Source organism: Malaclemys terrapin, chromosome 1 (genome assembly GCF_027887155.1).
Source record: "Malaclemys terrapin pileata isolate rMalTer1 chromosome 1, rMalTer1.hap1, whole genome shotgun sequence".
Lineage (NCBI taxonomy): Eukaryota > Metazoa > Chordata > Testudines > Emydidae > Malaclemys > Malaclemys terrapin.
The window spans coordinates 307,568,955-307,585,840 of record NC_071505.1 but is presented as its reverse complement, the minus strand read 5'-3'; the positions used below and the strand labels follow the sequence as shown (position 1 = coordinate 307,585,840).

The 16,886-nt window shown below is 39.6% G+C and overlaps 1 protein-coding gene across 1 annotated transcript in view; it reads right to left on the bottom strand.

Annotated features, from left to right (window-relative positions):
* FLT3 (fms related receptor tyrosine kinase 3) overlaps positions 1 to 15,700 on the bottom strand; it is a 71,081-nt gene extending 55,381 nt beyond the window's left edge. The window contains exon 1 of the mRNA XM_054015380.1: positions 15,622 to 15,700. Coding sequence (XP_053871355.1) covers positions 15,622 to 15,676 — 55 coding nt within the window. The 5' untranslated portion in view covers positions 15,677 to 15,700. The remainder of the gene's footprint in view (positions 1 to 15,621) is intronic.
* Between the last annotated feature and the right edge of the window lie 1,186 nt (positions 15,701 to 16,886).

Genomic DNA, 16,886 nt, shown 5'->3' with positions numbered 1-16,886 from the left:
ATTATTCAAACAGATAAAAATGACAGACAAGAAAAGTTACATTTGCTGTTCAGGTGTTTGAAAGTTAAGTGTTATTTAAAATTTTTGAACAAGGCATTTTAAGTTGTTAGTTCTCCTTTATTAGGGAAGGTAGCAGAGCAGTACCATGAGAGGAGCAGAACAGGAAGAAGGCAGAATTGAGACCTTTCAAAATTTTGGCCCAAACGAGGAGGCATGGGAGCGTCATTTGAGCTCCCCGCCTCAGATGCCAAAATGTTGTGGGCTGGCCCTGCCTACACTGTTCGTAGTTTGGCATTGTGGTATCTGGCAACTACATACCGGATAATGGATCACTTTCCGCTAGTCATTCACACTCCCAATATCCCAGAGTAGGAACTGTAGAGAGAGAAAACACTCATCTGGAACTTTGTGTAAAGAATCCTGAGTAAGGACAATCATACCTGGTAAAGCTGAATTGTAATGGTATAAAGAACAGAATGGAAATAAAACAGTGTCCCAGAAGCTATGCCGGTGTTATTTATTTATTTATTCATTTCCCTTCAAAACTGTGTAAGAATAAATGCAGAGAGTGCAATCCTAGTCTCATTGAAGTCCATGGTAAACTTTCATTGATTTCAATGGGGTCAGGATTTCACCCAACATTTAAATTGCAATCCTGCAATGTGGTTCTGAAAGTACATACCTTGAAAAATGCTGCTAAAAGTCAAGTACCAGGTAGCAAATTTAACTGCTAATATCCAGGCAAAGACCCTGCTTTTTGGAGCAGATATTGAATTGAGAAGTTACTTTTCTGATAGTTAAGCATTAAGCAGATTGTTGATCCACTAGAATTATATGTTAGATTTTATTTTCAAACCAGGAGTGGGTTTAGCTAAAGTAACAAAATTATTATATCCCCAGACAAAGTCATTCTGAAGTTTGCAAACTACACCAGTGTTATATCCAGAAAGAACAGCCAAGAAACTCAAGCTTTCTAGAGAATGAAAGGGTAATAGCTTCATAGACTCATAGGTCAGAACGGAACATTGTGATCATTTAGTCTGACTTCCTGCACATTGCAGGCCACAGAACCTCACCCACCCACTCCTGAAATAGACCCCTAACCTCTGGCTGAGTTACTGAAGACCTCAAATCATGGTTTAAAGACTTCAAGTTACAGAGAATTAATCATTTACACTAATGTTCCTATTCACAATGTGAGGAATGCACCTTATGTTTATATGTAACTAAAACAGAGATTGTGGATTATAAAGTGACATCAGATCTTGCTTAGATATACAATAATGCCCCTGAAACATAGGATTTGTTTTTTTTCAGTGGTAGCAGGAGGAAAGAATTTTATCTAGTTAGGTTTGACATACATTTTCCAGAAGATGGTACTGCCTTGTAACTCTGAATGTTTGTATAGATTCTTTTCAATAAAATAATAATAATTAATAAAGTGCCTTTGATGTGACAGCCCTGATCTCACAGACGGCCATCTGGCACTTCGAATCCCGGGGCCACCTAACAAAAACTGAAATGTCATACACAGATAAAGCAGCCTTAAGTTTAATGTTAGGAATAACAATATTACATGAGTACTCACTAAATGTGAATTTCAGGAATAGCACACTGTTTCTGGTTCATTGACCATAAAATATTATTCAAGGTGTTAGGACACAAGACTTCTCTATTCTACTTTCTTTATCAGTTGCTAGCCAGCAGCGATTGTTTTTGCTGTTTTCAGTATGATATTATAGGTGATGGTGGTGGTGACTCCTATATTTAAATTATCTAACATTTTCCATTATAAAGGATTCTTACCAGGAGCAGATGAAAGAACTCAAAACTGAGTTCTCTGAAAACATCCACTCAATGTGCAGCGGCCGTCAAAAAAGCTAACAGAATGTTAGGAGCCATTAGGAAATAGATAGTTAATAAGACAGTAAATAGCATAATGCCACTATATAAATCCATAGTACACCCACACCTGGAATATTGCATGCAGTTCTATAAAATTGCAGAACTACTAACTGTAGTATGTAAACTATCACTTAAATCAGCTTCTGTACCAGATGACTGGAGGATAGCTAACATTATACTAATTTTTAAAAAAGGCTCCAGAGGTGACCCTGGCAATTACAGGCCAGTAAAACTACCTTCAGTACTAGGCAAACTGGTTAAAACTATAGTAAAGAACAGAATTATCAGATACATGGATGAATGCGATTTGTTAGGGAAGAGTCAACACGGCTTTGTAAGGGAAATCATGCCTCACCAAGCTACTAGAATTCTTTGAGGGGGTCAACAAACATATGGAGAAGGGTAATTCAGTGTATTTAGTGTACTTTCAGAAAGCCTTTGACAGGGTCCCTCACCAAATGCTCTTAAGCAAAGTAAGCTGTCTTGGGGTAAGAGGGAAGGTCCTCTTATGGATCAGTAACTGCTTAAAAGACAGGAAACAAAGGGTAGGAATAAATGGTCAGTTTTCAGAATGGAGAGAGATAAATAGTGGTGTCCCCCAGGGATCTGTACTGGGACCAGTCCTATTCAACATATTGATAAATGATCTGGAAAAAGGGGTAAATAGTGAGGTGGCAAAATTTGGAGAGGATACAAAATTACTCAGAATACTTAAGTACAAAACAGATTGCAAGGAGCTACAGAGGGAGCTGACAAAACTGGGTGACTGGGTAACAAAATGGCAGATGAAATTCAATGTTGATAAATGCAAAGTAATGCACATTGGAAAACATAACTCCAACAATATACCTACAAAATGTTGGAGTCTAAATTAGCTATTACCACTCAAGAAAAAGATCTTGGAATCATTGTGGATAGTTCTCTGAAAACATCCACTCAATGTGCAGCAGCCGTCAAAAAAGCTAACAGAATGTTAGGAGCCATTAGGAAATAGATAGTTAATAAGACAGTAAATAGCATAATGCCACTATATAAATCCATAGTACACCCACACCTGGAATATTGCATGCAGTTCTGGTCAACACATGTCAAAAAGGTATCTTAGATTTGGAATAGGTACAGAGAAGGACAACAAAAATGATTGAGGGTATGGAACAGCTTCCATATAAAGAAGGATTAAAAAGACTGGGACTGTTCAGTTTAGAAAAGAGATAAAAAGGGGAAATGATAGAATCTGTAAAATGATGAATGATGTGGAGAAAGTGAATAGGGAAGTGCTATTTACTCCTTTATATAACACAAGAACCAGGGGTCACCCAATGAAACTAATAAGAAGTGGGTTTAAATCAAACAAAAGGAAGTACTTCTTCACATAGTCAAACTGAGAAACTCATTGTCAGGGAATCTTGTGAAGGCCAAAACTATAACTGGTTTAAAAAAAGAACTAGGTAAGTTCATGGAGGATAGGTCCATCAATGGCTATTAGCCAAGATGATCAGGGATGCAACCTCATGCTTTGGGTGTCCCTAGCGTTGGACTGTCAGAAGCTTGGCGTGGACAACAGGGGATGGATCAAAATCAATAATTGCCCTGGTCTATTCATTCCCTCTGAATCACCTAACATTGGCCACTGTCTGAAGACAGGATACGAGCTAGATGGGCCATTGGTCTGATCCAGTATGGCCTTTCTTATGTTTTTATGCGACCTTTTTTTTTGAGAAGCTCTAATACTGCCATTGTTTGCAACAGGTTTGGTAGTCAGCAGGGGGAATGCCCTCGGGTTAACAAAGTGTCTTTTCTTTGTCCCATGGAATTCTATTTATCTTTTGCTGAGACACAAACTGTTAAAAATTGCCCTTTCCCATCTTTTGTTTGTGTCCTTCAGGAAAAATTTGGCAGCTTGCCAAAATAATAACTGATCACACAAACATTCCGAAGTGCCAGGCTCACATCACTGCCAAAGTAGCAGCAGTCACTTTACTGGGGAAAGAAAAGAACTCTGTTGCAGATACACTATGGTGCAGTCATGCCCACATACTATTTTTTCCACAGGACCCTTGCCCCATTCAGCGCACAGGGAGAATGCACAAGGGGGCGGAATTAAGGCTGCATGGGCATCCCTAGAACTGGCATTTTCTAACTTTTCAGTGCTTGACCTTGCAACCTAAGTAACATTTTAAAATGTAGTTTTGCTGTATTCAGAGTAGCAGCCGTGTTAGTCTGTATCCGCAAAAAGAAGAACAGGAGTACTTGTGGCACCTTAGAGACTAACAAATTTATTAGAGCATAAGCTTTCGTGGACTACAGCCCACTTCTTCGCATCCGAAGAAGTGGGCTGTAGTCCACGAAAGCTTATGCTCTAATAAATTTGTTAGTCTCTAAGGTGCCACAAGTACTCCTGTTCTTCTTTTTGCTGTATGTAGATTAATATGGATCCTCTTAGTAATGCAGACACTCTTTCAAGGCTATCTACATAAGCCTACCAATAGACTGGAATTACACTAAAGATTCTTTCCAGCACAACCTGCACCCATAAAGAGTACAGAAGCAGAGTAGTTAGAGGAAGGTGGTTACAAGGAATGGCCAAAAAAAAGTCTTTGGTCCAGTAACACACTTAATGGAAGTATATGTGGGAGGCAAAGGCTCATGCAGTTTAGTTACAATCTAGTTACTGGGGAAACTAATAGGTCTGCAGTGAAAATACATGTGTGTGAAGTTTCAAACTTTTCCAGTAATGACACAGTACTGGCAACCTCAAACATTCAAAAATCAGGAGTCAGGCTGGGGCTTTAAGAAAAATACCAAATATCCTATCAGAGTTGGCTATACTGATGACCCAATTATTCATAGATTCCATGGGCAGAAGGGACTATTGTACTACAGGTCAGACTAGATGATCACACAGACCATAGAACTTCCCCAAAATAATTTGTGCAGCCAATCTCATGATCTTTTGGGACCTGATTCATGAGTTTTGATCTCATGAGGTGGTCCAGCTCATATTTTTTTATCTTTTGAGTTGGCAATACTGAGATGGTCTCCTATAGAATGGCCAGGTACAATTATTGGCTCTGCTTTCTGAGCACAGGGACTGCTCCTCCTGTCTCTTGAGGTGCAAGCCACCCAGGGGGTGGCGAGGAAGGGTCCATTGCCCCCCTTGTCTTAAACTCAAGCCAGTGTAGCTGCACAGCTTCAGAGAGCGGTGCACATGAGATCATTAACAGTTCAGCACACATGCTCTCCCAGTGGCAATATACCTATAACGCCCCCTCTCTCCACCAATGCATGGCCATGCTTGTGTGTGGCTCCTTTGTATTTTCTTCTCAGATCCATTTAACTACCCATCTGTCTTGGTTCTTATACCACACCCATCACTGTAATGTTATTTAAATAGCTCCATTGTTCCAGAGGAATATAGCTGTCACAGAGGATACCTTCATATTAGGATTTTTTCTACATTACAGAATTATATTGTGTTTGAACAATATTGTAAATAATCAAGCTAGATGACATGAGTATGATGCTGCTGACCACAACTTTGCCAGTCACTGTAGGCCGGAATAAATCATGTTCAGCACTATATTGGCATCAGGGTTTAAATCATGATAATTAATCATGGTTAGTTGACATGACAGTGAGCATGATTTTTTCTGGTGTACACTGACAAGTCTGTCATGGGCAACCCTGTGTCATTTAATTCAATTGATTACAATCCTGTTCAAACATGATCAACTTTTGAAATGTAGACAAGCCCGTAGAGTGAAGTAGTTCTTGAGGTAAACTGGAACAATCCCATAGAGAACTTTGCAGATGAGCACTGAAACTTTGAATCTGAATCAGGATTTAACAGGAAGCCCGTGAAAAGAGCAGAGCATGCGGTGATATCGTTATGCTACTGAATAAATAGGCTGCTGTGTTCTGAACAAAAACAGAATTAAACAAAAAGATTGGCAGTTTCATTCCTCAAAACAGTGTATTGAAACTTCATTTATTTTCTTTCAACCAATATAGTTCTTTGAATTTGCTTAGGCTTTTTTTCAGTTGGCACCAGTCTCCACATAACACACATTATTTGGAACATTCATTCTAGAGGACCCAACCACATCAGCCACACCATCAAGGGCTCATTCACCTGCATCCACTAATGTTATATATGCCATCATGTGCCAGCAATGCCCCTCTGCCATGTACATTGGCCAAACCGGACAGTCCCTCCGCAAAAGAATAAATGGACACAAATCAGACATCAGGAATGGTAACATACATAAGCCAGTAAGTGAACACTTCAATCTCCCTGGTCATTCTATTACAGATTTAAAAGTCACTATCATTGAACAAAAAAACTTCAGAAACAGACTTCAAAGAGAAACAGCAGAACTAAAATTCATTTGCAAATTTAACACCATTAATCTGGGCTTGAATAGGGACTGGGAGTGGCTGGCTCATTACAGAAGCAGCTTTCCCTCTCCTGGAATTGACACCTCCTCATCTATTATTGGGAGTGGACTACATCCACCCTGATTGAATTGGCCCTGTCAACACTGGTTCTCCACTTGCGAAGTAATTCCCTGCTCTCCATGTGTCAGTATATAATGCCTGCATCTGTAACTTTCACTCTATGCATCTGAAGAAGTGAGGTTTTTACCCACGAAAGCTTATGCCCAAATAAATCTGTTAGTCTTTAAGGTACCACCAGACTCCTTGTTGTTACTACTGGGAGAGGCAAAGAAGAGGTAAAGCAAGGGAGTAGGGCTAGCTCAACTAATATGCAAAGCCATCCTCCAATTGCAGAGAAGATTAACTCACAGTTTCTTTGGTGGTGGGGAAAGAGAGGCAGGTGGGTACACCTTATTACTGCTTCATAAAAGGAGCAGTCTGCATCCACAGCATTTTTGCTGAAGATCTTCCCCAATTCCTTGGTGTACTGGTGGAACTAGTGGCAGTACCCCCTCTTACCACTAGGTGGAAATCCTGCCCTGCTTCTTGGAGGTACTGAGGCAGAAGGAAGACTTCCTTCCTCCATCTTCTTCCTGCACCAACCTATCCATTGAATTCTCAGCAGGATTTGGTCCATGCTATTCAATGTCAGACTATTTCACTGCAGTCAGAGATCTGTACATGCAACAAGGTTCAGAACATAAAACAATAAATACCGAAAACAAGCTAGTGTGCATGTAATTCTGTACAGGAGGACTCCCAAGTCACAAATTTGATAGAACAAATGATGGTTCAGATTGTGAAGACAAGAAATGATAAAAGTCTTAGATAAGCATCTCATCTTCATGAACAGTACGTTAGGTCTGGTAAGCATGAACTCCCTTCTGAAGTGCTGAGCTTGGAGTCTGAACAGATATAATCCAGCCCTATTTTTCTAAATGGGTGCCAAAATAAACCCAATAATATGGTGTCCTTTTTATTTGGTGTAATTTATATCTTTCCACTCCTTTAGCATGCAAGTAAAACCTACTTGGACTGTCTTACACACTATGGGCTAAATTCAGCCCTAGAGAAAGCAGGCTCAACAGTCATCGAAAGATACACTTACTCTCAGGCTGACACATTGGGTAAAACCCTTGCCCCTTTAAAGTGAATGGGAGTTTTGCCCTCAGTTTTAGTGGGCAGGATTTCACCCATTATGTTTTTCCCTATGCAAACTATTCCTTACACCCTATAGTCAAATTCCCTTTGCATATTTCCTTTATGGGATTTGCTTCAGACAGAGCAATGTGTATTGAATATATATGCATTCCTTTGAAGTCTTTGAATTTATGGATAGTTTCACAGCTCACAACTAGTTTAACCAGTTTTCTCTCTAATTGCAAGCTAAAGATTTGCATTCCATTTTTCTTAACAAAAATTACTTGTAAATGCTTTCTTAAAACTTGTCTATGCAAAATTTATGCACCAAATTAACTAAATCACTGATTACACAAATAACTAAAAACTAGTTAAATAGGTGCACAAACTGTGTAGATACGCTCATCGACTGTAAACTCTTCTGGGCAGCATCTTGAACAACAGGGCCTCTGGACACTACAATAATATAAATATTACATCACCAGAATATTGATTTAAAATCTGGAAACCAGACCTGTTCCTAATTTTCTCTTTCACACTGGTGTTTTTGGTTAACAGCTCTATTTCAAACATCCTCTTGTTTTCATTCAAAGGTATCAATCTTAAAGTATTATCCTTTTTTGGAAGGATCTCCAAGGCTGAAAGAAAATTCCAGATTAGCACTATAATTTCTGAAGAAACAAGAAATGTTATTTTTGAAGCCAGGACAAACAAACAAAGTGCAGCAGCAATAAATATTCAGCAAGTGCATTAATCTTCTTGCCTTTTCTGTTGGACTTTATTATCCCATTCTCGAAGAGATACTACATCAGTCTAATACACAAAATAACAAATCTCTCTTGGCTGTTCTGATAATAAACATCTCCAGTTTGTCCAATCCATTGTGCCTTCATGTGGGCCAGAATCTAAAAGATCTCTCCTTAGGGAGCATGAAGGAGAAGCAGCAGCTCCCGTGCAGCCTACTTCAGGAACACCATTTTCAGCCCTCCCCCGACACATGCCCAGAGAAAATGACTGTCACACCTGTAACAAGTGTATCAAAGCTCTGCTCACCAATCAGTTTTCAATCTTCCTAAAACTTCTTCTCATCCTCCATTGTCTATCATCAGCTAGGCAATAGCTGTGGGGGAAGAGGAATGTATTCCTTCACCTCCACATCCTACCACATCACTCCTAACTCATTATCAGTCTCCTATTCCTGGTCACCATTTCCAAGAGTTTGACCGCCACCTACTGAGCCTTACCTATTTGTAGCACCCTGGGTATAGATTTCATCAGTTTTTATTTTTCAGTAAAATTATTCCTTTTTACTATTGTACCTTGCTTAGTTGGAAGAGGCTGGTTAATGGTCATGTATAAGCGTCATCATAGCCAGATTCATAGTTAATTAGTGATTTTAGATAAGTGATCCCATTTGGGGATTTGCATTATATTCTTCTGTCAGTGGCACCCATTTTCTACATTTGTTTTTTCAATGGTACACCTGGCTGGGTGCCAGGAAACCTGGATCCTTTGTCTGCTCTGCCATTGACTCACTGCGAATCCATGGGCAAGTCACTTTGTCTCTCTGTGTTTCAGTTTCCCTCTCTGGGACAACAAGGATAATGATGACACAAAGATCAGTAGTGTTTCTCATGTGATACCACTGCACATGCAGCTCAAACTCTTAATGGCTTTTTTTGCTGTCATCTTGCATTGCAAATTTGTATCTGTTTGTCACTCCTATTCCTGTTTCATCATTTATGCTGTCCAGGTTTCTTTTTCCCATTGAATGAATTTATGTTTTGGATCATTTTGTATGTATTAATTAGCTTTCCATTTTTCTGTCTCTCTTTCTAATATTTCCAGCTACATAGGAGTTGCCATAGCTCTGGTAACAGTAGCTGATTTTAAGGAGAGAATGTATGCATTTGTGATCAGCTCAGCCACTTCTTCCTTAAATTCTTTGAGAACTCTTGGACAAAGACAGATTCCAAGGCCAGAAGAGATCATTGTGCTCATCTAGTCTGACCTCCGGTATAACACGGGCCATAGAGAACTTCCCCACAATAATTCCTGGAGCAGATCTTTTAGCAAAACATCCAATCTGGATTTAAAAATTGCCTGTGATAGAGAATCCACGCCGACCCTTGGTCAATTGTTCCAATGGTTAATTACCCTCACTGTTAAAAAGGTACACCTTATTTCCAATCTGATGTTCTTTTTATCCAAACTTTCATTTACCTTTCACCTTGCTAAGATACTTGTCCTTCAGTCCCTGTGATTCTGCATCTTAAATATTATAAAGTACATTTCTCAAACTACCATACTGTTATTTTGCTTGTAGGAATTGAGTACGTATCATGCTCCTATTTAAATAAATGGCAAAACTTCTCTTGGCTACAGTGGGAGCATGTTGGGCCCATGGGCCACGATACTGCAATGAGCTCTGTGCAGGTAGACTCCTGTGCCCATATGCAGCCCTGTTGCAGTCAGTGCTCTTCCAGGAGCACTCTATGGCTTGACAGCTACTTTCAATTCACTTTAATTTATAAATTCACATTCATTTGGACTGCTGAAAAGTTCCCTGTTTGGAAAGAAGGTTAAAAGTGGCAGAAAGGGCCACCAACCAGTGCTGAAATAGCTCAAATTTTTGTCTCTTTCACCAACAAAACATAGTCCAATAAAAGATATTACCTCATCCACCTTCTATCTCTAATATCCTGGGACCGACACAGCTACAACAACACTGCAAACAAGAAATAGTAACTTGCCATTTGGTAGAAGGATTTAAAGAGTGACTTTTTCTTTTTTAGACCCTCACTTTCCATACCCCCATAACTGCTTCAATTCATCTTCCATCATCACAGGGTTCCTTATTTTTGCCCCCCATATTAACCAGTCCCTTACTGCACCTTGATCCAGGGACATAGAGTTTTGTGTGTGTGTTGGTAAACGGCTGGGACAGACATAATCAAAAAAGGCCAACTAGCCAATCATCATGTGGCTTTGGACCATCAGTGTTCTTGGCTATATACAGTGATTTGCTTATGGGAATTGAACATGTGTCCATTCCATGAAAACCATGCAATTTATTCAGTTAAAAACCAAAGTATTTTTATAAACCCACTAGCTTCACCTGATAATGAGACTTTTTGCATTGTTTATTAAAAGGATATCAAAAATACCCTTCAGGTTTACACACTGAGGGCTCAGTCCTGTTACAAGAATAGTTCCACTGATGTTAATGGAGCTACTAACTTCTTGTGAGTATGAAGTACTCACATGAGGAAGCGCTGCAGGGTCTGGGCCATAATAACTTGCCTCCAAAGAGAAAAGTTTCCATGAAATAGAGAAATGAAAACACGAGAATGTATGTGTCACTGACAGTTACTGAAGAAATGATACTCTTTGTCACCCTAGTACCGTACACATTTCCCCTCTGAATTAAAACAATAATTTCCACTACAGCTGGTTTCCTTGTGTTCTGTTTATTGTGGGGGAGGAGGAGCCTGTCGGCAAGTTAAGAAGAGCTATGCTAAAAAGTGTAAAAGAGGTAAAAATGAATCAATAAAATGTTTAAAAGAATAATAGGTTTTGTGCTAATGTATCACTGCATGTCATGTACGGTAATGAGCCAGATAATTGAAAAAAAATACAATTATAAAATAATTTTATAAATGTAAAATTAAATGTGTTCACACCATAAAGGAACACACTGTAACCCAATAAGTATTTGTCCAAAACATACTTAGGTCTCATACATCAAGAGAATTACTTACACAATTAAACCTATACTGTAAAAATAAGTGTAATTATTGTTCTACTTTACAACACATAGAAGTCAATTTGGGGGGGGGGGGGGTTGTTTGCTTTTTTAAGTAGTGTGGTTTCCAAGGATGTGCCCTAGAAAAGGCGACAGATATTCCTTCACTATCCTAGCTGGACCTGAACTGGGTGGAAGATATCCACACAGTAGCTAATCTGTCTTTTTTAACCTTTTGGCTTCCATGAAGTATGTCAGGAAAAAGAAGATTCTATCCTTCAAACATAATGAGCCTTTCAGATCTTAGGGTTACACAGACAAACAGTCCCTAATCCAGTATTTTGCATTGTGCTTCTATTTTGATTCCTGTAGCATCTTTGTGGGAGGATATGTCAAGGAACTGACGAACAGTATTACACAAAGTGAATCAAAAGCTGGGTCTTCCTTGCTCACTCAAATATACAAGTTCTAGATGTTCTTGGCTGTGGCCTCATTTTGCTAAGTTCCACTTTCCTCTTAATTATTATAACAGTTTTGATCACTGCAACTGAAAAGTCCTCGATCTCTTCCATTGCTGTCTTGTGAGCCTGCAATTGGTTGTTAGTCTTCTTTGTTACCCTCTACAGCTCTTCCATTTTTTGTTGTTATTGTTCTGGAAATTCTTTTTCACAACCTGGCTCTCCCATTTCATTATCTCTGACATTAGCATTACTCTCATGTCCCTGGGTTTTTCAGTGAACATTTCCATGAGGCGTTTGAGAGAGTTTTCTTAGTTACTGGTTGCTTCAACTTGGCAGAGCAAAATGGCAGCAAAGACAACAGTAACTGAGTGAATGGTCTAAATGATACTGCTTTTGCTATTTTATATTCAGCTCTTTTGAAAGTTATATTCTCGATATACATACAGATCTCTACATACCCCAAATAAGAGTAAACTAGGATAGTTTATTAATCCTGTGCCTTGATTCAGCCCTGGATATACCATCTCCCTTTGGTAGCAGTAAGTCCACTCAATGCAGCAGTGCAAGGAACCTGCAATCTCTCCCATTGAGGTCTCCACTGTTGATGAGCACAGATCCAGAATGGATGCCAGTGGCCAGGGACAGGAGCCTGTCTACGGTAGCTAGGTATATGCTGAATTAGTGCATTCCCTGACTATCTTCCAAATGTTTATCTGCTTGAAAGTTGGGCAAACTTTGGTTCCCCCAAATGAAAATGCTAGGGTCTATCTTCAAAAGAAATACAGCATGGGTAGACCAAGCTCGGTTTTATTCAGTTGCAAAAATCCAAATAATCCTTTTTACCTTCAGGAATCTTCATCTCAGAAATAACATTTCTTAAATTTTTGATCCATAAAAGATTTGATAATGTATGACAAAGCAAAGATACATTGTGGTCCAGAAGATCCCACTGTGTTTCACCATGTAAGCAGAGCATGTACTCGTCTCGTACAAAGAATTTGTTTGGCTTGCATAAAGATTTAACATGCTTCAGGAGAGAGTGTAGTCAGGATAAAACATGATTCTGCCTCTTGGATGTTCACTGATTTACAATTTCTGGCAGGGGCATGGGTCTGTGTCTGAACATGCTCTGGCGTGTTTTATCCGTTGGTTTATAAGAAAGTAGTCTTTGCATTGCAGTGAGACTGACAAATTCTGGAGAAAACTAGGTCCCAAATAATTCTGATATCTGTTTAAAAAATAGAAATGAAATCTCTAGTCTCAGACTTCTCTGGTACTCCCGTACAGGAATGTTAAATCCTTCAGTTTTGTTTTCTATAGGCTCCGTGATATGTATGTCAGTGTTATTGTCTTTCAGCTTTTGCGCAATCAGAGAAATTGCTGTCTAGTCTGGAGCTTTTTAGGGGCTGAAATTGCAGTTCTTACTCATGCAAAATGTCCATTAACGTCATTGCAAGATTGGGACCTAAATCAATAACTCATAACTTGATTCCTCTAATTTGTCCTGAAACTATGGGCAGCCCCATGAAAAGCTGTCATGAAAAGTTAATGTAGGAAATATAAATGAAACAGGACTGTTTCTTAAAAGTGAAATTCACTCTGGTGAGTTAAACCAACACAAATCCCTCTGCACCACATGCTCCTCACAATTGAGGCTGCATGGAGAGGTCCGCTACTAAAGACACATGGAGTCTCTGCACCCATAGTGGTTGCAGAGAGATTTTAATGCCATGAAAGGTGGCATTGGACAGTTTCAGGTTCAGTGATTATGCATATCCACAAGTGACATAGAAGGGCAATGATTCCATCCCATAAACTGCAGGGTGAAGTGGGGAGGGCAGCTGCACAACAGCCCTATTCCCCCATCTCTCTGCACTTCACTTACCTGCATTTGTGCAAAAACAGCTAATTTCACCCCAGATAATATTACCTTTAACCACATGTGTCTCGTCTGGTTAGGATGGCCAGAGAATCAGTAAGGGGAGGAGCTTTTAATTGTCATAAAACAAACAAACTCTGGTTCATAATGCTCCCAGGATTCCTTTCCAAATTCTTGCTGCCTGGCTATTGCAGCAAATAACACATGTAGGACAAAAAGAACAGGAGTACTTAGAGACTAACACATGTATTTCTGCAATTGCAGATATATGAGGTAAAGATAGAGGTGGAGTCTTAACTTTATAGTTTCCTGATCATCTTAGTTTTAGAGAGTCTCTGAATGTTATTTTAACATAACTTTTCTTTGCTGGGTAAATACAGTTTTATGATGACATTTTTACATCAGCTGGATAAAGTCTGTCAGACCTGGACTGCTACATTATTCATTTTCAGTACAGACTTCTGAGTAATAATGAAGAACCTTTAGAAATTCTTGGAAAACGGCTACTTCAATTTTAAGAATATCATTATCACTCACTAAAGTTATAAATCCTACTCTAAAAATGATTTTTTTTTAAAAGCACCACATTTTTATATGCATGGATACAACAATCCCCAGTGAAAATCCTGCTGTACTTCTGAACTGACAAATTATATATCTACACAATTAACCATGGTACACAATGCAGATAATAATACTCCCATTCTCTCACCCTTTGTCCATCTTGTCGTCAGGGCACAGAATGTCTCTCACTATCTGTTTGTACAGCACCTAACTCAATGGGGCCCTGATCCCAGTGTGGGTCTGTAGGTGTTACAGTAGTACTGTAGGTGTTACAGTAGTACAAATAATAATTAATAGTAACACTATGGTTAGTTTTTAATGCACTGTGTAAGACTAACAAAGCCCTGGATTGGATGCTACACTAACTCTGATTCCCACAAAGATTACTGTACTTTTTTCACATCCTTTGCTTTTCTAAAAGAAAATCCACCAAAATCTAAGCCTGACAGGTTTTGTTTAGTACTCATTTCACTAGAGTCATTTGCAGCAGGAGATCATAAAATAATCGTTTTAATTTCTACTGTGCCTTCCCTTGGCAGATGTCAAATAGGTTTACAAACATTAATGAACCATACCTAATAACAGCTCTGGAAGGCAGGTAAGTTTTATTGCCCACTTTTTACAATTGGGGAAACAAAATCATTAAATGACTTTCCCAGTCATACAGCAGGGCTGTGGCAGAGCCAGAAAAAAAAACCCTCTCTCCTGATTCACAATCCTTTGTAACAACTAGATCAAGCTCGCCTCAAGCAAGGAAAGTTTATTTCAGAGACAAAGGAAAGTAGCTTGGAAGCATCTCACATATAATAAATGTGGTCTCCATTTCTCCTAACATTAAAACATTTGGAATATTTTTTTTAAAATGGGAAACCAAGTCTTTACAAACTAAAAGCTTTGCAATAACAATGAATCAGGTAGATGTTGCTACATTTTAATATGATGTGTTCTTCCATTTACACCCAAAAATACAAAACAACATAATTTACTCTAAAACAACCACCAAATAACCCACAAATGCAATATTAAGTCTTACTCTGCCATGGTATTCCATATAAGGTTTAGCTAAGAAATTGCCCCATATTGCTTAAAACAAGCCGAATAAGTCAGTATTTGCATTCTTTACACTGGAAAACAACCACTTTGTCATTAAGTCTGAACTCTTTCCTTGTACATGAGACGAATTTGGGTGCACTGAGAGTAAAATCCAAAAGGGGATGGGGAAGGGGGAGATTGTGAAGGTGGAGAGGAGAGGGAGAGAGAACAGCATGCAAGGAAGAGAAGAAAGGAGGGGAAGAGAATGAGAGGGAGGTCAAAGGAGGTGGGCAGGAAAGACTGAGTGAAAGAGCCATAGGAGGGAAAAGAGAAGAGAATCAGGAGAGGATAGACAGAGGGAGAGAGTGGGGATGCAGAAGTGAGAGAAAAAAAGGAGAAAGGAATCAGATAATAGTAAGGGAGGACTGGAGGAGGCTTTGTGCTAGGTGTGCCCTTACCAAACAGCTGAAGAGGGCTGCTGCTGGCGCAGGTTCTGGCTTGGTCTGGTCTCATGGTTGCTGGTGCCGGAGACTCTCCTGCTTGACTGGAGCTTGCAGTCCCCAGACCCAACTGAGTGAAACTGAGCGCAGCAGGTGGCTCTCTTAAGGGTGCGCGTCAGTGACCACAAACCTTTACACCATGAAACCACTTCTTCAAAAGCTGAAGGCCCAAGAATGTATATAACTGAGACCTGCACCCGAAGGAAATGGCTGTGACGGGGGATAAGGGGCCTCTCTGAGGGACCGGGAGCCTCTTCCTTCTGTTGCAAGGATCATTGCAGAAGGAGCTGTATTATGTGAACCAGACTAGATATCTGTTAGTGCCACTGTATTTCTCTCTCTTGTGTTCCCTTAATCCTTAGTTTATAAGTGTTGATAAAAATATACCAGGGCAGGTTGGACAGAGCTGACTTTTGGCCATTTAATTACAATCCAATTTTTGAAGCAAGTGCAGTTTCTGCTGCTCAGTCTATGGCTGAAAGTCCGCGTAATTTGTTGGTGTCTTTAGGGAGGTGCATCATTCAAGCTGTGATAACAATCCGAAAAAGGAAGATTCAAAGCAAAAATCCGAGTGAGATTCTAAATGTCTCATGGAAATACGCAGCAACATTTGTCATCACAAGAGGGAGAAAACTTTAAAACTGAGTAAGAGCAGCCCCTTCCAGATGGTTGACTTTGTTCGTCAGAATCTATCAGCTGACTTGCTCAGTTTAAAACTCTTAATGAGAAGTTTCTGTCCTTGTGTTTCTAATATTTTTATTAAAATTTGTTACCAATGAAAGTGGAGCTGGAACAGGAGTAAAGCAGCAATTTGTGTGGGTGGGTGTAGGAAGCTATTAATTTCCACAGAAAAGCTCAAACTTAGATACAGCAGCTGTGAGGACCTAGTATGGCTTGCTTTACAGCTTGATTGTCTTCTAGAGTAAAAAAAAAAGGTCACTTGACTTGCCCACTCTCACAGTGAGTTAGTGAGTCATTCTATCTAAAAGTGGAGGCCCTCACTGTTAGCCTATCCTGGTCCTTTGCTCTAGTCTCTAAATCACACCTCCATATCTTTCTTCACATATGCATCTGATATTGTAGCTCAGTTACTCCTGTAATTTGCCCTGTCGATTGGCAATAGCTGGAAAGGTGGAGCTTGGCTAATTAAAGCGGCTTGCCTCAGGTAGGGCGCCCATATCATAACTCATTGTTGGAGTGAGAGGGGGTGGTGTAGTTCCAGA